The sequence below is a fragment of the Mustelus asterias genome, chromosome 9 (assembly GCF_964213995.1).
Source record: "Mustelus asterias chromosome 9, sMusAst1.hap1.1, whole genome shotgun sequence".
NCBI classification, from domain to species: Eukaryota; Metazoa; Chordata; class Chondrichthyes; order Carcharhiniformes; family Triakidae; genus Mustelus; species Mustelus asterias.
In genome coordinates this window covers 21,807,712-21,829,686 of record NC_135809.1, presented here as the reverse complement: position 1 = coordinate 21,829,686, position 21,975 = coordinate 21,807,712, and the positions used below count along the sequence as shown (strand labels likewise).

At 43.3% G+C, this 21,975-nt stretch overlaps 1 protein-coding gene across 1 annotated transcript in view; it reads right to left on the bottom strand.

Annotated features, from left to right (window-relative positions):
* Window positions 1-234: 234 nt before the first annotated feature.
* Window positions 235-21,975, bottom strand: part of ppfia2 (PTPRF interacting protein alpha 2) — a 411,670-nt gene continuing 389,929 nt past the window's right edge. The window contains exons 28-29 of the mRNA XM_078221160.1: window positions 18,334-18,425; window positions 235-1,645 (exon numbers count right to left, since the gene is read on the bottom strand). Of these exons, the coding sequence (XP_078077286.1) occupies window positions 18,367-18,425 (59 nt within the window). The 3' untranslated portion in view covers window positions 235-1,645; window positions 18,334-18,366. The remainder of the gene's footprint in view (window positions 1,646-18,333; window positions 18,426-21,975) is intronic.

Sequence of the window (21,975 nt, the reverse complement as noted above, 5' to 3'; positions counted from 1 at the left end):
GTTATCATGAGGTCCAGATGCAATGTTGTGGCAGAATACAGAAACCTTAACCTGAATTGGTTGCCAAAAAATGGAAAAACATTCTGAGGGACAGGATTGGGAATTAACTCCTTGATTTCCTACTTTAACTTGAATAGAAACCTGAAAGAAATAGCATGAACAACTAATGGAATCACATCATACAAAGAAAAAGTGAGAGAAGTTGAACAATCCACTACACTGGTTCATTGAAGTGACTTTGAAGTAGTACTTGACAGCAGTACTCTTTATTAACAGTGCAAAATAACCGCATCACCATTAGCTATGATTGAAATCAGGCAGTAAACAAACCTAGAACTAAACAGGAAGTGTTTGATCGTACAAAACAGCAAAAGAACACCAAAGAGAAATTACTAAAAGACAATTCATAAAGCTGAAGTCAAAGCAGCTGTAGCTTGCAACTAGAATATTAAAGCTATCACAATTTTCTCCAAATTTTTACTATTAAACAATATAACAAATAATACCACAGCAGGCAATAAATCTGATCAAATAACGAACATTTTATACGCTTTATTTTGCATAACATTCTGTCTTTCAGTTATTTCTTAAGTGAATTTAACAGTACAAAGTCTTTACAAGGCAAGCTTGGCAGAAGCTTGCAGACAATCTGAGAGAATTCAACAAATGTCAAGTTATAAAGACTGAAGATTTGTCATAAGTGACAACACCCAAATGTACTAGGTTGCAAAATTTTGGCACACAACTTGAGATCATGATAGCACGATTCTGACAAAAGCTGAAGAGTATAACTTGGTCCACAAGTCAAATAAGTAGTGGCCTGCAGAATAGGGTCCAGGAACAATGTTCACCATCATGTTTTTTAAACAGCAGTTAGCAGAGTAACATCACAATGCCTTTCTGCATCTGTATACAGTTTCATCACCTTAACTAGGCCTAGAAGAAAGTTTATTCTGTAATGTAAGATTTTCAGATGTTTAACATCTGAATTGTGGCAGGATTCCAGCTTCAACTGCATGTTAGAAAGTTAGGACGATAATTGAAACTACAGTCCAAACTGCAATTGTTTACTAAATTTCAATAAAAGTGATTGTTTCCTATGTATTAAATATCACAAATTCTATGGTAAATGGTGAGGTACAAACAGCAGCATTATTTGACAATGATGTGTATTTTGATTAAACCCACATGTAAATTCTGTGCAGTTTTTTTGTTTTTAGAAAATATTTATATTCATTTACATACAACAAACATGGATATAAAGAAATACATACACAGTACATATGTTCAACCAGTATTATACAATACCTTTTTTATAAACTGTGAATTGGGAACAAATGACAATGATACAATGGTGCTAAAACACCACCATTACCACACTGTAATGTCTGAAAAGGTGAGTGCAGTACTTTTTTGTCAAACATTTACTGAACAATATCAACTCAGTTGATAGTGATATATATTAAATTGACATATACAAATCAGAACCCTTACATATGCTAATATTTTCACAAGAAAAATCTTTACACTTTGAGACTGTTCCCCGCTATCAGCAATATCCAATTCAGCAAGCTGGTAAAATGCTGCCGGTCATGTCAGTCTTCAAAGGCAATGGATGTGTTTCCATACAGGCATCAGGAATGTGCTGAAAGACAGAAAGTTGATTGCTATGTAATGAAGTATTGTAACAAACTATTTCTTTTTATAGATTTTAGATTCTCTGCTGCCACTTCTCAGTACCCTATATTCCCATTATAGTAAAATGCCATTTTATACCATTTCCATCCCCATTAGTGGATGCAGTTCTCAGAATCGATAAGAGATTTTTTAATGCATGTTAGGTATCTCATTTGATTAAGTCATGGACAGCATGGTAAATGTTGCATTTTCCTCAATTTAATCTGCATCTCATTTCTTACCTGAGACAGAAGGTTGCAGACTCCAAGCCTCACTCTACATATGCACATGAAGCTGACACTACAGTGGAGTACTGCGGGGTGCTGTGCATTGCCACAGATGATAGCATCTAGGTGAGAAGTTAAACCTCCCTAGTTTTTTTAATTTATTCTTTCATGGGATGTGCACATCACTGACAAAGCCAGTATTTGTTGCTCTTACCCTTGAAATAAGTGGCTTGCCTAGTGGAACAGTGGTTAGCACAATGGTTAGAACTGTTGCCTCACAGTGCCAGAGACCCGGGGTGAATTCTGGCCTCGAGTGACTGCCTGTGTGAAGTTTGCACATTGTCCCCGTGGCTGTGTGAGGTTTCTCCGGATTTCTCTGGTTTCCTCCCACAGTCCAAAAATGTGTGGCATAAGTTGATTGGCCATTGCCTCTTAGTGTCAGAGGGATTAGCAGGGTAAATACGTGGGGCAAAGGGGATAGTGCCTGGGTGGGATTGTTGTAGGTGCAGATTCAATGCGCTGAATGGCCTCTTTCTGCACTGTGAGGATTCTATGATTTTATAGGGCAGTTAAGAGTCAACCACATTACTGTGGATGTGGAGTCATGTGTAAGCCAGACTGGAAAGGATGACAGATTTTATTCCCTCGAGGGCATTAGTGAAGCAGACAGTCAAAGATAATTTCATGATTACTGAAACTAGCTTTCAATAACTGTTTTTTAAAAATTTAAATTCCACTAATTCATAGAATCATAGAATCCCTACAGTACAGGAGGCCATTCGGCCCATTGAGTCTGCACCAACTCTTACCCAGGCCCTATCTCCATAACCCCATGTATTTACTCCACTAATCCCCTAATCTACACAATTTGGAACACTCAGGGGCAATTTAGCATGGCCAAGCAACCTAACCCACGCATCTTTGGACCGTCAGAGGAAACTGGATCACCCAGAGGAAACCCAAATCCATAACCCCAGAGTTGGCCCTCTGGATTACTACTCCAGCAACATTATCACTATGATATCATCTCCCCTAATATGATAGACATAAATGATCCCAACGGCACTATTTTATGAAAAGCAGAGGAGTTCGCTTAGTGTCCTGGTCAACATTCTACCCTCATGAAGCATCACCAAAATAAACAGATCACAACTCATTTGCTGTTTGAAGATTTTACTGTATAGAAATGGGCTGCCATGTTTACCTATGGGTTGAACTTTTCCAGGCATTTGGAGATGGGCTGGCAGATGGCGGACTGGTAATATGAGGAAGGAAGGCATTGGAAGGGAAGCCTAATGGATGGCATATTGCCAGCAACAGGAACCTCAGTTTAGCAAGGCAATTAATTGCTTAATTAAGGGCCACTTCCTGCCCCCATTGATATTTCACTGACATCAGGACGAGTCACTGTGTGGGGAGACTGCCAGGTAAACTCTTGTCGCCATCCACAGGATTTCTGGAGGGGGCCCTCTTAGATGAACATTCGTTGGATCTAGGATGGAACCCTGGAAGTAATAGAGTCGGTGCAGAAGGAGGTCATTTGGCCCATCAAGTCTGCACTGACTCTCCAACAGAGCACTTTATCTAAACCTACCCTCGGCCCTATTCCAGTAATCTCACTCATTTATCTTGCTAATCCTTCTAACATACACATCTTTGGACATGAAGGACCAATTTAGCATGACCAATCCACCTAATCTGTACATCTTTGAATCCTGGGAGGAAACCAGAGCACTTAGAGTAAACTCACGCAGATGGGAGGAGAATGTGCAGACTCCACACAGTGACCCAAGCCGGGAATCGAACCCGGGTCCCTGGCGCTGTGAGGCAGCAGTGCTAACCACTGTGCCATCGTGTCACCCACTGTGAGACTTACTTCCTACTCCTCCAGATCAGTACAGAACATCTGCAACATCAGCCCGTTTATATTGTTACTATCCCGTATAAACCAATAACTTAAAAAGAAATTTGAACTTCCAGTTAACAGCTGAAAAGGATGACACGGCATGACTTCATGTTTTAAGATGTTTACTGTAGAAATGAGAAAAATACCATTAACTAAATACTATTTTTGTCGGCAACTTATGTTTTAAACTACCAAAATGTACATTCCTTTTTTTATGCTTATCACATGTTGCATGCCACAGAATTACAGTTCTGATAGCAAACAGTCTACAGTCGCTTCCAGCTTCGAATGCGTTCACATTTTCCCATTTCATTAAGTTGCAACTTCGAGAGATCATCTCCAGGCACTTCCCTCAGTTTTAACAGTTTCCCAAATCCACTAACAACAGTAAAGCCCACTCCAATGACTCTGGCTCTCAACCTTTCTACAATGGCAACAGTTTCTATCTATCTACTCTGTCTTGAACCCCCATGACTTTGAGCACCACTATCAAATCTCTTCTTAATCTTCTCTTCTCTAAGGAGAACACCAATCTATCCACATATCTGAATTTCCTCATCCCTGGAATCATTGTTGTAAACTACTTGGAAGAAGCACTCAGGGTAGCAAGGGCACAGAATGCACTTTTGGTGAGGGATTTCAATGTTCATCACAGAGAGTGGCTGGGTAGTAGCACATAAAACTTACCAGGCTGAGTCCTCTCAGACAAACCTGATGACTGAGCTTGCAGCGGATGATGAAAGAACTAACATGAGTGAAAAAAACAACAACTTGACATCACCCTCACTAATCAACCTGTTACAAGCACAGCTGTCCATGACAGTATTGGCAAGAGTGACCACCATATAGTTCTTGTGGAGATGAAGTCCTATCTTCACACTTTGAACACTCTCCACTGTACTATCACTGTAGTAAATTGATTCAGAACAGATCGAGTAGTTCAAAACTGGGCATCCACGAGATGGTGTGGGCTTTCAACAGCAGCAAAACTATATTCCACCACAATATGTAGTTATATTAAAGAAATGACAGAAAAGCTGGAAGCAATCTGAACTGAAGAGGATAGCAATAGATTTCAAGAAGGCATAGGCTGGTGAAATGGGCAGACAAAGTTTAAAGCTGCGAAGTATGAAGTGATAGATTTTGGTAAGAAGAATGAAGAATGGCAATATAAAATAAAGATGATTTTACTGGTTGATTTATTGATTTGATTTATCATTGTCACATGTATTAACATACAGTGAAAAGTGTTGTTTCTTGTGCGTTATACAGACAAAGCATACCGTTCATAGAGAAAGAAACAAGAGAGGGCAGAATGTAGTGTTACAGTCATAGCTAGGGTGTAGAGAAAGATCAACTTCATGCAAGGTAAGTCCATTCAAAAGTCTGATGGTAGCAGGGAAGAAACTGTTCTTGAGTCGGTTGGTACGTGACTTCAGACTTTTGTATCATTTTCCCGATGGAAGAAGGTGGAAGAGAGAATGTCCGAGGTGCGTAGGGTCCTTAATTATGCTGGCTGCTTTGTCGAGGCAGCAGGAAATGTAGACAGAGTCAATGGATGGGAGGCTGGTTTGCATGATGGAATTGGGCTACATTCACGACCTTTTGTAGTTCCTTGTGGTCTTGGACAGAGCAGGAGCTGTACCATGCTATGATACTAGAAAGAATGTTTTCTATGGTGCATCAGTAAAAGTTGGTGAGAGTCGTAGCTGACATGCCAAATTTCCTTAGTCTTCTGAGAAAGTAGAGGAGTTGATGGGCTTTCTTAACTATAGCGTTGGCATGGGGGGTACCAAGACAGGTTGTTGATGATCTGGACACCTAAAAACTTGAAGCTCTCGACACTTTCTACTTCGTCCCTGTTGATGTAGACAGGAGCATGTTCTCCTTTACACTTCCTGAAGTTGATGACAATCTCCTTCGTTTTGTTGACATTGAGGGAGAGATTATTGTTGCTGCACCAGTTTCTCTATCTCATTACTGTACTCTGCCTCATCATTGTTTGAAAATCGACCCACTACGGTGGTGTCATCAGCAAACTTGAAAATCGCATTGGAGGGGAATTTGGCCACACAGTCATAGGTGTATAAGGAATATAGTAGGGGGCTGAGAACACAGTCTTGTGGGGCACTGGTGTTGAGGATGATCGTGGAAGAGGTGTTGTTGCCTATCCTTACTGATTGTGGTCTGTGAGTTAGGAAGTTCAGGATCCAGTCGCAGAGGGAGGTGCTGAGGCCCAGGCCACAGAGTTTGGAGATGAGTTTTGTGGGAATAATGGTGTTGAATGCTGAGTTGTAGTCAATAAATAGGAGTCTGACATAGGTCTTTGTTAACTAGGTGTTCCAGGGTTGAGTGCAGGGCCAGGGAGATGGCATCTGCCGTGGACCTGTTGCGGCAGTAGGTAAATGGTCGTGGATCCAGGGGGATGCAGGAGTAAAGGGGGGTGCACAAGTAAAGGGACTGGGGAGTACATATGCACACATTGTTGAAGATGGCAAGCTTGGTTGACAAAGTGATTAATAAACCATATGGGATACTGGGCTTTATAAATGAAGGATTAGAATACAAAAGCAAGGAACCATAGAAAGATTACAGCACAAAAAGAGGCCATTCAGCCCATTGTGTTCACACCAGCCATAAAAAAGAGAAAAAGAAAGAAACTAGCAACTTATTTTAATCCCACTTTGCAGCACCTGGCCAGTAGCCTTGCAGGTTGCAGCACATCAGATGCAGATCCAGGTACCTTTGAAATGAGTTGAGAGTTTCAGTCTCAACGATCAATTCAGGCAGTGAATTCCGGATGCCCACCACCTTCTGGATGAAAAAGTTCTTCCTCATATCCCCTCTAATCCTTCTTCCAATCACTTTAAATTTATGCCCGTTGTAATTGACCTCTCAGTTAGGGGAAACAGGTCTTTCCTGTCTACCCTATCTAGGCACCTCAAGTTTGTACATCTCAATTATTTATTTTATTTTTCAGTGTCACAAGTAGGCTTACATTAACACTGCAATGAAGTCGCTTATTTAAGTCAGAGATGCAGAGGAATTTCTTCTCCGAGGATAGTGAATCTGGAATTCTTCATCACAGAGAGCTATACTTCATTTCTATGAAAATCCCCTAGTTGCCACACACCGGCGCCTGTTCGGGTACACTGAGGGAGAATTTAGCATGGCCAATGCACCTAACCAACACGTCTTTCAGACTGTGGGAGGAAACTGGAGCACCCATAGGAAACCCATGCAGACACGGGGAGAACATGCAGACTCTGCATAGACAGATAATTAGGTCACCCCTGAGAGATTTGGGAGTGAGCATGCAAGTTCAGCAGATAATAGGGGAGGCAAATGGAATGTTAGCTTTTATTTCAAAGGGAATGGAGTATAAAAATGGGGAAGTCTTGCTAAAATTATACAAGGCACTAGTTAGACCACACCAAAATACTGTGAACAGTTTTGGTTCCTTTATTTCGGGAAAGATATATCTGTATTGGAGACAGTCAAAAGAAGGCTCACTCGGCTGACCCCAAGTATGGAGGGATTTTCTTATGATTAGGTTGGGCCTTTACTCATTTGAGTTCAGGAGAATGAGAGCTCACCTTATTGAGACATATAGATTCTCAGGGGGTTCACAGAGTAAATGCTGAGAGGTTGTTTCCCCTTGTGGGAGAGTCCAGGACTAGAGAGCATAATCTCAGAGTAAGAGGTCGCTTATTTAAGTCAGAGACGCAGAGGAATTTCTTCTCCGAGGATAGTGAATCTGGAATTCTTCATCACAGAGAGCTATAGAGGCTGAGCCGTTAAGTTTTTTCCAAGGCTGAGATAGATGAGATTTTTTATCACTAAGGGAATCAAGAGTTATGGGGATATGGTGGGAAAGTGGAGTTGAAGATTATCATATCAGATATAATTGATTTGAATGGTGGAGCAGAGTTGATGGGCCGAATTATGCCCATTGTAATTGACCTATTTCTTATGGTCATAGCCTCCTCTGTTCTAAGGAAAATAATCCTAGCCTATCCAATCTTTCTTCATAGCTGAAATTTTCTAGCCCTGGCAACATTCTTGTAACTCTCCTCTGTACTCTCTCCTTTGTGTAATGCGGTGACCAGAACTGTATACAAAACCCCAGCTGGGGTCTGACCAATATTTTATACATTTCCAGCATTACATCCCGCTTTTGCATTTAATCCCTTGTCCAAAAAGGTAAGCATTCCATATGTTTCCCTTACCACTTTGTCCACCTGTCCTGCCACCTTCAGAGACCTGTGGACATGCACTCCAAAGTCTTTCCCCTCCACAACCCCTCTGAATATTCTCCCATTTATTCAGTAATCCCTTGCTTTATTTGCCCTCCCCAAATGCATTGCATCACACTCCTCTGGACTGAATTCCATGTACTACTTTTCCACGCACTCAACCAAACCGCTGATATCATTCTGGAGACAATAATTATTGTCTTCACCGTCAACTACATGGCCAATTTTGAGTCATCTGCAAATTTCTCAACCATGCCTCACACATTTAAGCACAAATCATTAATATATACAATACCAACACTGAGCCCTGTGAATGTCACTGGAAACCACTTTCCATTCACAAAAATATCTATCGACTGCTATCCTTTGTTTCCTGTTGCTGAGTCAATTTTGAATCCAAATTACCACCTTCTCCTGTATCCCATGAGATTTCACTTTTTTGATCAGTCTGCCATCTGGGACTTATTAAAATTCATTCAGGCAGTTATGGCAAAAATTTATAGGGTAATGGTTTGGCCTCAGCTGGAGTATTGTTTTCAATTCTGGGTACCACACTTTCAGAAGGATAGGAAGATATTGGAGAGGGTACATAAAAGATTTACAGAAATCATTCCAAGGGTGAGGAACTTCAGTTATGAGTATATATTGGAGAAGTTGGGTTTGATCTCCTGAGAGAAGAGAAATGTTGAGAGGAGATTTGATAGCGATGCTCAAAATCACATGGGCTCTAGGTAGAGCAGATAGGTTCCCATTGGTAGAAGGGTTGAGAAGCAAAGGTCACTGATTTGAAGTGATTGGAAAAAGAACTAGAGACAATGGGTGGGATTCTCTGGCCGTGCTCGCCCCAAAACCGGAGAAACGTGGACTTTTGCATGGTCCGCGCACCTCCTCCCCCACCCGCCCTCTACGATTCCTGTGGCGTGCGGGATGGGAGAATTCCCCACAATATGAGGATAAACCTTTTATATAGCAAATGGTTAGGACTTGGAAGGCACAGTCAAGTGCATTGTAGAGGCAGATTCAATTCTGGCTTTGAAAAAGGAATTAGAAAATGATTCAAAGTGAAAATAAATCCAGGACGACGGAGAAATGGCAGAGGAATGGGAGCACATGGGTCCCCACAGACAGCTGGCAAGGACACAATAAGTCAGTTCTGATGAATGGTCATTGATCTGAAATGTTGGCCTGGATTTTCACTGAAGCAGGTTGACGTGAGAGGTCTTTAAAAATGATGGGCGGATCCTGATTCTGGGATTCCTGAGCCCATTCCCAAATTATCTGATTTCCAGGAGTGGCTTTAAAGAGTGTGGGTTGGTTCCTGTCAGAAGCCTGCATTCGACACTCCCAACCTGGTCGATTCCGTTGTGGAGATAGGTGTCTTTGATTTGATTTATTATTGTCACATGTAGTAGCATACAGTGAAAAGTATTGTTTCTTGCGCGCTATACAGACAAAGCATACCGTTTATAGAGAAGGAAATGAGAGAGTGCAGAATGTAGTTTTACATTCATAGCTAGGGTGTAGAGAAAGATCAACTTAATGGAAAATAGGTCCATTCAAAAGTCTGATGGCAGCAGGGAAGAAGCTGTTCTTGAGTTGGTCGGTACGTGACCTCAGATTTTTGTATCTTTTTCCTGACGGAAGAAGGTGAAAGAGAGAATGTCCGGGGTATGTCGGGTCCTTAATTATGCTGGCTGCTTTGCCAAGGCAGCGGGAAGTGCAGACAGAGTCAATGGATGGGAGGCTGGTTTGCGTGATGGATTGGGCTACATTCACGACTTTTTGTAGTTTCTTACAGTCTTGAGCAGAGCCAGTGCCATCCCACGCTGCGATACAAACAGAAAGAATGCTTTCTATGGTGCATCTGTAAAGGTCTCCCACTCCTTTGCAATTTTCATGGAGTGGCCAGGTTTTTAAATACTTGTGGTTCACAACCTCTGAGAGGAGTCATGAACCCTAGTGTGAATGAAGGGACTTTTTAAAAGATAAGTTCAAAAAATCCTCTTCATGCCCACAATGCCACACCCTGCCCTCCACCCACCTCTTCAGGCCCTTACTGCCCCCACTGCTACGCTTTGGCATTTCCATACCCACTGATCCACTGTAAACTTTCAAGAACTATTGAATTCCACAGTTTGTCGTAGGTTGCGTAAAATAAAACTTTCAAAAATGTAATCTATTGGTAACATTCTCCTATGCTTTAAAAAAAAGTCTGGACTAAGGTAATAAAAGTGTCCACAGTAAGAAGTCTCACAACACCAGGTTAAAGTCCAACAGGTTTGTTTGGCATCACAAGCTCTCAGAGCGCTGCTCCTTTATCAGGTGAGTGGAGAGTTGGGTTCACAAACAGGGCACATATAGGCACAAACTCAATTACAAGATAATGGTTGGAATGAGTCTTTACAGGTAATCAAGTCTTTACAGGTACAGAAAATGTGAGTGGAGAGAGGGATAGTGACAGGTTAAAGAGGTGAATTGTCTCAAGCCAGGACAGTTAGTAGGATTTTGCAAGCCGAGGACAAATGGTGGGGTTACACGTAGTGTGACATGAACGCAAGATCCAGGTTGAGGCCGTCCTTATGCGTGCGGAACTTGGCTATCAGTTTCTGCTTGGCGGTTCTGCGTTGTCGTGTGTCTTGAAGGCCGCCTTGGAGAACGCTTACCCGAAGATTGGAGGCTGAATGCCCTTGACTGCTGAGGTGCTCCCCGACAGGAAGGGAAAACTTCTGCTTAGTGATTGTCGAGCGGTGTCCGTTCATCCGTTGTCGTAGCGTCTGCATGGTCTCGCCGATGTACCATGCCTTGGGACATCTTTTCCTGCAGCATATCAAGTAGATAACGTTGGCCAAGTCGCATGAGTATGTACCGTGTACCTGGTGGATGGTGTTCTCATGTGTGATGAAAGCATCTGTGTCGATGATCCAGCATGTCTTGCAGAGGTTGCTGTGGCAGGGTTGTGTGGTGTTGTGGTCGCTGTTCCCTGAAGGCTGGGTAGTTTGCAGCGAACCATTGTCTGTCTGAGGTTGTGCGGTTGTTTGAAGGCAAGTAGTAGGGCTGTGGGGATGGCCTTGGAGAGATGTTCGTCTGCATCGATCTCATACTGAAGACTGCGAAGAAGATGTCGTAGCTTCCCAGATCCAGGGAAGTACTGGACGATGAAGGGTGCTCTGTTGGCCGTGTCCCGTGTTTGTCTTCTGAGCAGGTCAGTGTGGCTTTTCACTGTGGCGCGTCGAAACTGTCGATTGATGATTCGAGCACCATATCCTGTTCTTACGAGGGCGTCTTTCAGTATTTATAGGTGTTGTCTGTTGCGTTCCTCCTCATCTGAGCAGATCCTGTGTATACGGAGGGCTTGTCCTTAAGGGATGGCTTCCTTAACGTGTTTAGGATGGAAGTTGGAGAAGTGGAGCATCGTGAGGTTATCCGTGGGCTTGCGGTATAGTGAAGTGCTGAAATTACCGTCCTTGATGGAGATGTGAGTGTCCAAGAATGTAACCGATTCTGGAGAGTAGTTCATGGTGAGTCTGATGGCGGGATGGAACTTGTTGATGTCATCATGTGGTCGTTTCAGTGATTCTTCGCCGTGAGTCCAAGGGAAGAAAATGTCATCGATGTGTCTGATTAATAGTGTCGGTTGAAAGTCCTGTGCAGTGAAGAGGTCTTGTTCGAACTTGTGCATGAAGATGTTGGCATATTGAGATGTGCATTTGGTCCCCATGGCTGTTCCATGTGTCTGGATGAAGAACTGGTTGTTGAAGGTGAAGACGGTGTGGTCCAGGAAGAAGTGGATGATTTGTAGAATTGCATCTGAAGATTGGCAGTTGTCGGTGTTGAGTACTGAGGCAGTTGCAGCAATGCTGTCGTCGTGGGGGATGCTGGTGTAGAGTGCAGAGATGTCCATTGTGACGAGGAATGTTCCTGGTTCAACTGCTCTATGGGTGCTGAGTTTCTGTAAGAAGTCTTTAGTGTCGCGACAGAAGTTGGGGGTTCCTTGTACGATGGGTTTCAGGATGCCCTCGACGTAGCCAGAGAAGTTCTCACACAGAGTCCCGTTGCCTAATACGATGGGACGGCCGGGTGTGTTGGCCTTGTGTATCTTCGGGAGGCAGTAGAGGTTTCCAACATGGGGCGTACGTGGGATGAGAGAACAGAGGGTGCTCTGAAGGTCCGGATCAAAGGTCTTGATTGGTCTGTTGGGTTGGCGGGTGTGTTCTTTGATCGGATCTGCAAGTAACTGTCCGTAGTGTTCCTGGTTGTTCAGTTGTCGGTACACGTCTTTGCAATAATTCGTCCTGTTCAGTATGATGGTGGCCCCTCCTTTTCTAGTTTGATGACAATGTTGCGGTTGGTATCGAGAGCGCGGATGGCGTTGCGTTGTGCTTGGGTGTTATTCGGGGCTGTCTTATGACTGCGGCTGATGAATCTGGCATTGACGCATCTCCTGACGGCTTGGGCATACATGTCGAGTCGAGGGCAGTGGCCTTCCGGAGGGGTCCAATTCGACTCTTTCCTCTTCGGTTGCTGCACTGCGGATCTCTCTGTCGGTTGCTCCAGTTCATTGGCTTTCTCAGTCAGTTCGCTATTGGCCTCTTGGGGTTTGTGGAAGAACTCCCGGAGCCTCATTCGCCTGATGAATTCTTCTGTGTCCGCTGCGAGACTGATGGGGTCCATTTTGGTGATGGGGCAGAAATTGAGTCCTCGGCTGAGAACTTCGATTTCATCTGGTTGAAGGGTGTAGTCCGACAAGTTGACAATGGACTTTCTTGCAGTGGTACTGTAGACGAACATGAGCATCTCGCCAAGGCCATCCCCACACCCCCACGATTTGCCTTCAAACAACCACGCAACCTTTAACAGACCATTGTTCGCAGCTAACTATCCAGCCTTCAGGAGAACAGCAACCATGACACCACACAACACTGCCACACCAACCGCTGCAAGATGTGCCGGATCAGTGACACGGATGCCATCATCACATGTGAGAGCACCATCCACCAGGTACACGGTACATACTCATGCGATTCGGTCAATGCTGTCTACCTGATATGCTGCAGGAAAGATGTCCCAAGGTGTGGCACATCGGCGAGACCGATGTATGTATCCTATGACAATGGATGAATGGATACCACTCGACAATCAGCAGGCAGTAGTGTTCCCTTCCTGTCGGGGAACACTTCAGCATTCAAGGGCATTCAGCCTTCGATCTTCGGGTAAGCGTTCTCCAAGGCGGCCTTCAAGACACACGGCAACGCAGAACCGCCGAGCAGAAACTGATAGCTAAGTTCTGCACGCATGAGGACGGCCTCAACCGGGATCTTGGGTTCATGCCACACCATGTGTAACCCTCACCATTTGGCTTGGGCTTGCAAAATCCTACTAACTGTCCTGGCTTGAGACAATTCACACCTCTTTAACCTGTCATTATCCCTCTCTCCACTCGCATTGTCTGTATCTGTAAAGACTTGATTACCTGTAAAGATCACATTCCGACCATTATCTTGCAATTGAGTCTGTGTCTATATATGCCCTGTTTGTGAACCCAACTCCCACTCACCTGATAAAGGAGCAGCGCTCTGAAAGCTCGTGATACCAAACAAACCTGTTGGACTTTAACCTGGTGTTGTGAGACTTCTTAGTGTGCCCACCCCAGTTCAGCGCTGGCATCTCTGTGTCTGTAGTGTATCTTGGAATACTGTGTGCAATTCTGGTCACCCTATTATAGAAAGGATATTATTAAACTAGAAAGAGTGCAGAAAAGATTTACTAGGATGCTATTGGGACTTGACGGATTGAGTTATAAGGAGAGGCTGGATAGACTGGGACTTTTTTCTTTGGAGCGTAGGAGGCTGAGGGGTGATCTTATAGAGATCTATAAAATAATGAGGGGCACAGATCAGCTCATATCTTTTCCCAAATGTAGGGGAGTCTAAAACTAGAGGGCATAGGTTTAAGGTGAGAGGGGAGAGATACAAAAGTGTCCAGACAGGCAATTTATTCACACAGAGTGGTGAGTGTCCGGAACAAGCTGTCAGAGGTAGTAGTAGAGGCGGGTACAACTTTGTCTTTTAAAAAGCATTTAGATAGTTACATGGGTAGGATGGGTACAGAGGGATATGGGCCAAATGCGGGCAATTGGGACTAGCTTAGGGGTTTTTTAAAAAAAGGGCGGCATGGACAAGTTGGGCCGAAGGGCCTGTTTCCATGCTGTAAACCTCTATGATTCTATCTCCACATCAATAAAAGTGTCAATCGTGAACATTCTTTGAAGTTCCAAAAACAACAAACCCTTGAAACCATGTGAAACGCAACTTTGACCTTGCGATATTTTTCATCCTCCTCACCCATCCTCCTCACCCAACGGACAGGAGCAGAAAATTCCAGCTGACCTGTCAATAAAACAATGTTTCCTCTAGGGAGCAGGTGTTTTGCATTTTAATAGTTGTATGGGCTCTCAAGCGTGTATAATTTAAGTCAGAGTTGCTAGTACATTTATGAACTCGCTAGTACAGCTATTAAGTTAATCAAGTTGAAGTCATTGCATATTACAGAATCACAGAATACTAAAGTGCAGAAGAGACCCTTCGGCCCATCGAGTCTGCACTGACATATAGAGTCATAGAGTCAGAGAGGTTTACAGCATGGAAACAGGCCCTTCGGCCCAACTTGTCCATGCCATCCATTTTTAAAAAAAAACCCTAAACTAATCCCAATTGCCCGCATTTGGCCCATATCCCTCCTATCGTACCCATGTAACTATCTAAATGCTTTTTAAAAGACAAAATTGTACCCGCCTCTACTACTACCTCTGGCAGCTTGTTCCAGACACTCACCACCCTCTGTGTGAAAAAATTGCCCCTCTGGACACTTTTGTATCTCTCCCCTCTCACCTTAAACCTATGCCCTCTAGTTTTAGATTCCCCCTACCTTTGGGAAAAGATATCTAGCTGATCGATGCCCCTCATTATTTTATAGACCTCTATAAGATCACCTCTCAGCCTCCTACACCCCAGAGAAAAAAGTCCCAGTCTATCCAACCTCTCTTTATAACTCAATCTATCAAGTCCTGGTAGCATCCTAGTAAATCTTTTCTGCACTCTTTCTAGTTTAATAATATCCTTTCTATAATAGGGTGACCAGAATTGCGCACAGTATTCCAAGTGTGGCCTTACCAATGTCTTGTACAACTTCAACAAGACATTCCAACTCCTGTATTCAATGTTCTGACCGATGAAACCAAGCATGCCAAATGCCTTCTTTACCACTCTGTCCACCTGTGACTCCACTTTCAAGGAGCTATGAACCTGTACCCCGAGGTCTCTTTATTCTGTAACTCTTCCCAACGCCCGACCACTAAGTGAGTAAGTCCTGTCCTGGTTCAATCTACCAAAATGCATCACCTTGCATTTGTCTAAATTAAACTCCATCTGCCATTCGTCAGTCTACTGGCCAATTGATCAAGATCCCATTGCAATTGGTGATAACTTTCTTCACTGTCCACTATGCCACCAATCTTAGTGTCATCTGCAAACTTACTAACCATGCCTCCTTTATTCTCATCCAAATCATTAATATAAATGACAAATAACAGTGGACCCAGCACTGATCCCTGAGGCACACCGCTGGTCACAGGCCTCCAGTTTGAAAAACAATTCTCTACAACCACCCTCTGGCTTCTGTCAAGAAGCCAATTTTGTATCCATTTAGATACCTCACCCTGGATCCCATGAGATTTAGCCTTATGCAACAACCTACCATGCGTTACCTTGTCAAAGGCCTTGCTAAAGTCCATGTAGACAACATCAACTGCACTGCCCTCATCTACCTTCTTGGTTATCCCTCCAAAAAACTCAATCAAATTTGTGAGACATGGTTTTCCACTCACAAAGCCATGCTGACTGTCCCTAATCAGTCCTTGCATCTCTAAACCCTTGTAGATCCTGTCTCTCAAAATACCTTCCAACAATTTACCCACCACAGATGTGAGGCTCACTGGCCTGTAGTTCCCAGGCTTTTCCCTGCAGCCTCTTTTAAACAAAGGCACAACATTTGCCACTCTCCAATCTTCAGGCACCTCACCTGTGGCTATCGATGATTCAAATATCTCGGCTAGGGGACCCACAATTTCCTCCCTAGCCTCCCACAATGTCCTGGGATACACTTCATCAAGTCCTGGGGATTTATCAACCTTGATGCGCTTTAAGACTTCCAGCACCTCCTTCTCTGTAATATGTACACTCCTCAAGACATCACTATTTATTTCCCCAAGTTCCCGAACATCCATGCTTTTCTCAACAGTAAATACTGATGAGAAATATTCATTTAGGATCTCACCCATCTCTTGTGGATCCACACATAGATGACCTTTTTGATCCTCAAGAGGCCCTACTCTCTCCCTTGTTACTCTTTTGTCCTTTATGTATTTGTAGAAGCTCTTTTGATTCTCCTTTGCCTTATCTGCCAAAACAATCTTGTGTCCCCTTTTTGCCCTCCTGATTTCTCTCTTAACTCTCCTCCTATACCCCCTATACTCTTCCAGGGATTCACTTGATCCCAGCTGCCTATGCATGTCATGTGCCTCTTTCTTCTTCTTGATCAGGGCCTCTATATCCAGTGTCCGCTACTTCTGCCAGCCTTGCCCTTCACTCTAAGAGGAATGTGTTTACCCTGAACCCTGGATAACACACTTTTGAAAGCGTGCCACTTACCAGACGTCCCTTTGCCTTCCCACAGACTCCCCCAATTAACTTTTGAAAGTTCCTGCCTGATACCATCAAAATTGGCCTTGCCCCAATTTAGAATTTTAACTTTTGGGCCAGACCTATCATTCTCCATAGCTATCTTAAAACCAATAGAATTATGGTCACTGGTCCCAAAGTGATCCCTCACTAACACTTCTGTCACCTGCCTTTCCTTATTTCCCAAGAGGAGGTCAAGTTTTGCCCCCTCTCTAGTCAGGCCATCCACATACTGAATGAGAAATTCCTCCTGAATACACTCAACAAATTTCTCTCCAACCAACCCTCTAATATTATGCCTGTCCCAGTCAATGTTGGGAAAGTTAAAATCTCCGACTATTACCACCCTATTTTTCTTGGAGGTATCTGTAATCTCGTTACATATTTGCTCCTCAATTTCCCACCGACTATTTGGGGGCCTATAGTACAACCCTAACAAAGTGATTTCCCCCTTCTTATTTCTCAGTTCTACCCATATGGCCGAACCCTCAGATATATCCCCTCACAGTACGGCTGTGATGCTTTCCCTGTCCCTTCATAGCAGCTCCTCCATAAACCATCTTCTGGTCGCAGTGACTGCACTTATGCAAATGTGACCTGCAACCGCCAATCACCTTCGTCGCTCTGTTGCCCTCACCTGGACACTCGAAGTAGGAAGGTGACTCCCGGAAACCCACCTAACACCCTGAAACATGAAAGGACCGGACCTGCCCACCTAATCCCACTTGCCAGCTCTTGGCCCATAACCAAGTTATGGTGTGTCAAGTACTCATCCAGGTACTTTTTAAAGCATGTGAGGCATCCTGCTTCCACTACCGTCCCAGGCAGTGCATTCCAGACTATCACCACCCTCTGGGTAAAAAGGATTTTCCTCAAATCCCTCCTAAATGTCCTCCCCCTTACTTTTAACTTGTGTCCCCTCGTAACTGACCCTTCAACTAAGGGGAACAACTGTTCCCTATCCACCCTGTTCATGCCCGTCATAATCTTGAACACTCAATCAGGTCGCCCTTCAGTCTTCTCTGCTCCAGAGAAAACAACCCAAGCCTATCCAACCTCTCTTTATAACTTAAATGTTCCATCCGAGGCAACATCCTGGTGAATCTCCTCTGCACCCCTTCCAGTGTGATCACATCCTTCCTATAATGTGGTGACCAGAATTGCACACAGTATCCAGCTGTGGCCTCACCAAAGTTCTATACAACTCCATCATGACCTCTCTGCTTTTGTAATCTATACTCCAATTGATAAAGGCGAGTGTGCCATATGCCTTTTTCACCACCCTATTAACCTGCCTTTCTGCCTTCAGCGATCTATGGATAAACACACCAAGGTTCCTTTGTTCTTCGGAACTTTCCAGTGTCAGACCTTTCCGTGCATATACTGAGATAAATTTAGGTTCATGCAAACTGGTGACAGATAATTGCTCATACTCTTCCAGTTTGCAAACAGTTGATCTCACAATAAAGCACATATAAAATGTTTTTGATTTTGTTAATATAAAAAGATAAGGTAAAGTGAGTAGTAGTTACCTCAAAATGGTGCTGCTCCAATTTCTCTGGCTGTCAGCAAGAGTAAGTCCGAATGGTGGAGTTATCTATCCTTTGCACTCCTGATGTGCCAACTAGAATTTCACAAGTTACCAATTAATACACAGGTAATCTTGTCTTATAATTTATACAACCACTGTACTTTGCTCTACTGAAATAAATATAGCATATTTCAACATTGAATATAAATGGAAAAAACTGATGATTTACAGTGATGATTTACGTATATTGTTTGTGTGATGCTTAACTGCTACAATTTTCTTTTCATTGGACTCCACTTGTGTTCAAGAGCAGTTGTTTTACAGAATGACAATTCCTCTTTTCATCAGATGTTTTGCTTTATTTCTCATCTCCTTTCATGTATGTTCGGGCAAAGCATGATTCCCATAATTCTGACTTCAGCCTAAAAGATGCATGGATGGGTGAGCCACTCCTAAATCGTCCCCAGCGTGACAACTGGATGTCAGGAGGAGTCAAAAGATTTCACATACCCTCCTGCAGGTAAGTAGTGTACACAAACTTTGTGTTATAACACAGTGAATCTGCTGTGGGTAACTGGAAAAAATGTCATGTGCAGCTATGCTTACTTTTTAAAATGTTTGGTTATTGCAACTTTGGAACCAACGGTATTTGAATGTCTGTATTGATTACATAATTGAACTTACATACCTTAGCAGCAGAATCATGACTATACATTTTATACCTAATTACTTTGCTTTTTTATAAAAAGAAATCAAAATATTTTAATTCAGGTGAGATGTATTACTTGTGAGTTTTTTCATTGGTACACCTTTAAAAAAGTGTGCTGTGCTTGCCAACAGCCTGCTGAGGGAGTTAATGTTGATTTTCTGGATTTTGTTATTTGCATAACATATTGGAGTGGGTATTGACACAAGATCCATGAAAAATGTATGTAAAAGCTGAACTATACAGAAAATTGGGTGCATCTTTCATGAACATTGTTCAAGGTTCAGCAACAGAGGACAACTAGGTCAGAAAAGTGTAGTACTTTGCTCTCTGAATCTTACATAGCTTCACTGGTTTGTCTTATTATAATTTTTAATGAGTATGACAACACCAACACCACTCACTGAGCCATCCAGAAATATCAACCCTGACATATGGAGGTAACAGCGGTGGCAATTGCCTAACTCCTTCATCCCCAGAACTGCAGAACAATGTCACAAAGTTTCATATACTCAGCAGGACAAGCAAGGTAACATGTTGGACACTAATTAGACCATCCTGGACACCAACATTTACTTTATCCTCCTAAGCAACACTTGCTTTAAACATTACTTCTTAGTTTCAGAAGTCAGTTTTTAAATTCTTCAGTTTCTTAGGGATACATTTTTAGGGTCCTCTGAATTCGGGAATGGAAGTAGGGTTGGGTAATAATCCAGGGTGGTACAGAAATCCTGTTCTCCTTCCAATTGGAGCCAATGAAAGATGTGAAAAAGTTCAAAGTTTGTCAAAGTTTGAGGCTTAAATTTTTAAAAGGGGTGTACAGATTACCTACTGATTCAGAAATAGATTATCTGAAGGAATGTGGGTAAAGGTATGGGGAGAGTGCAGGAGTGTGATGTTGAATTAGAGGATCAGACATTGTCGTACTGAATAGTGCAGCAGGTTTGAAGGGCCAAATGGACTACTCCTGCTCCATTTTCCAGGTTTCTATGAGTTAGGGAGACAGTCCTGTCTGCCCAGGGCATCACCACAGCCCCAGAAGAAGGTTGAGGGCAAAGGGGGAATTTGGCATAAGGTAAGGTGGTGCCCTTGGTGTTGTGTAAAGTGAGTGGACATTTAGTGTCAGGCACTGAATGGGATTGACATTCTCTCAGGTATCATAAGGGAATAAGAATAGGCAACAAAGACAATTGGGTAGCCACCCGCCCAGAAGAAAGTCTCCACACTGGGAAGAGAGGCGCTATTATCAGGTTTTGGGCTTAGTGATGATGAAGGGCAACACCCTCCAAAGGAAGAGAAGTATCTTGGGTATCAGAGGGCACTGATAGGGGAAAGAGCAGTGGGAAGGCAATGGAGGCCAACCCTCAGTACAGGATCTACCACTGAAGATGTGCTTCCTGGAGATGATTACGAACCAGTGTCACAGGAGTCTACAACTTTCCACGAGATGGTTCCAGACATTTGTGCTCTTGCCTCCATAGGCCTTACAAATTTCAGCACTGTCACTTTGTCTGCCACTGGCTGTCAATATCACTGTGACCTTGAACTTTTTCGCATCTGCTTCCTTGCAAGGATCAGCTCCTGATATTGTGGCGTCTCAAAAATGGCTGCACACCACTTCAACTCGCTGGTCACTGATGCCCTCTTTTTTATTATTATTTTACAGGCTGTGACTGTGGCTGGCTAGTCTGGTATTTATTGCCCATTCCAAATTGCATTTGAGTGGGTTAGCCCCATTCTTGAACTGCTGCTGTCCATGTAGTGCAGATACACCCAATAGTACTATTCGGAATGGAGTTCCAGGATTTTGACCCAATGGCAGTGAAGGTATGCTTCAAAGTCAAGATGATGAATGGCATGGAGGGAACTTGTAGGTGCGGGTTCCTATGCATCTGCTGCCCTTGTCTTTCTAGCTGATAGTGTACACAGGATTGGAAGGTGCTGTCAAAGGAGCCTTGGTGAGATGCTGCAATGGATCTTGTAGATGGTTTACGCTGTTGCCACGGTGACGCAAGTAGATTTTGTGATTATGTATGTGGTGCCAAAAAAAGTGGCTGCTTTGCCTTGGATGGTGTCCAGCTTCTTGAGTGTTAGTGGAGCACCACTCATCCAGGCAAGTGGAGAGTATTGCATCACACTCCTGAATTGTTCCTTGTAGATGTTGGACTTCTGGGGAGTCAGGAGGTGAGTTAATCATTGCAGAATTCCCAGCTTCTGACCTGTTATTGTAGCCACTGCATTAATATGGTTAGTCCAGTTCAGTTTCTGTTGGATGTTGACAGTGGGGGATTTAATGATGGTAACACCATTGAATGCCAAGAGCAGATGTTTGGATTCTCTCTTGTTGGAGATGGTCATTGCCTGCCACTTGTGTAGCGTGAATGTTACTTGCCTACCAGCCCAAGGCTGAATGTTGTCCAGGTATTGCTGCATATGCATGCACTGCCTCAGTATCTGAATAATCACAAATGATACTGAACATTGTGCAGTTATCAGTGAACGTTCACACTTCAGACTCTATGATGGAAGGTAAGTAATTGATGAAGCAGCTGAAGATGGTTGATTCAGGGCACTACCTTGAGGTGCTTCTGCAGCAATGTCCTGGAACTGAGAGGGTTAACCTCCAACAACTACAATCATTTCCTTTGTGCCAGGTATGACTCCAACCAGTGAAGAGTTTTCCCCTGATTCTCCTTGACTCTAGTTTTGTAAAGGTTCCTTGATGTTACATTCTATAAAATGCAGCCTTGATGTCAAGGGCAGTCACTTTCACCTCACATATTGAGTTCAGCTTCTTGTCCTGCTTGAACCAAAAGTTCCGTTATAATTCAGGTCAAAAACTCCAAAGTGTTTTATGAAGTCTGCCTGGATCATATGTTTTGCAATTTGAATTTGGCTAGGGTTAAGCATGATATGTTTCACTTCAGGTATGATTCA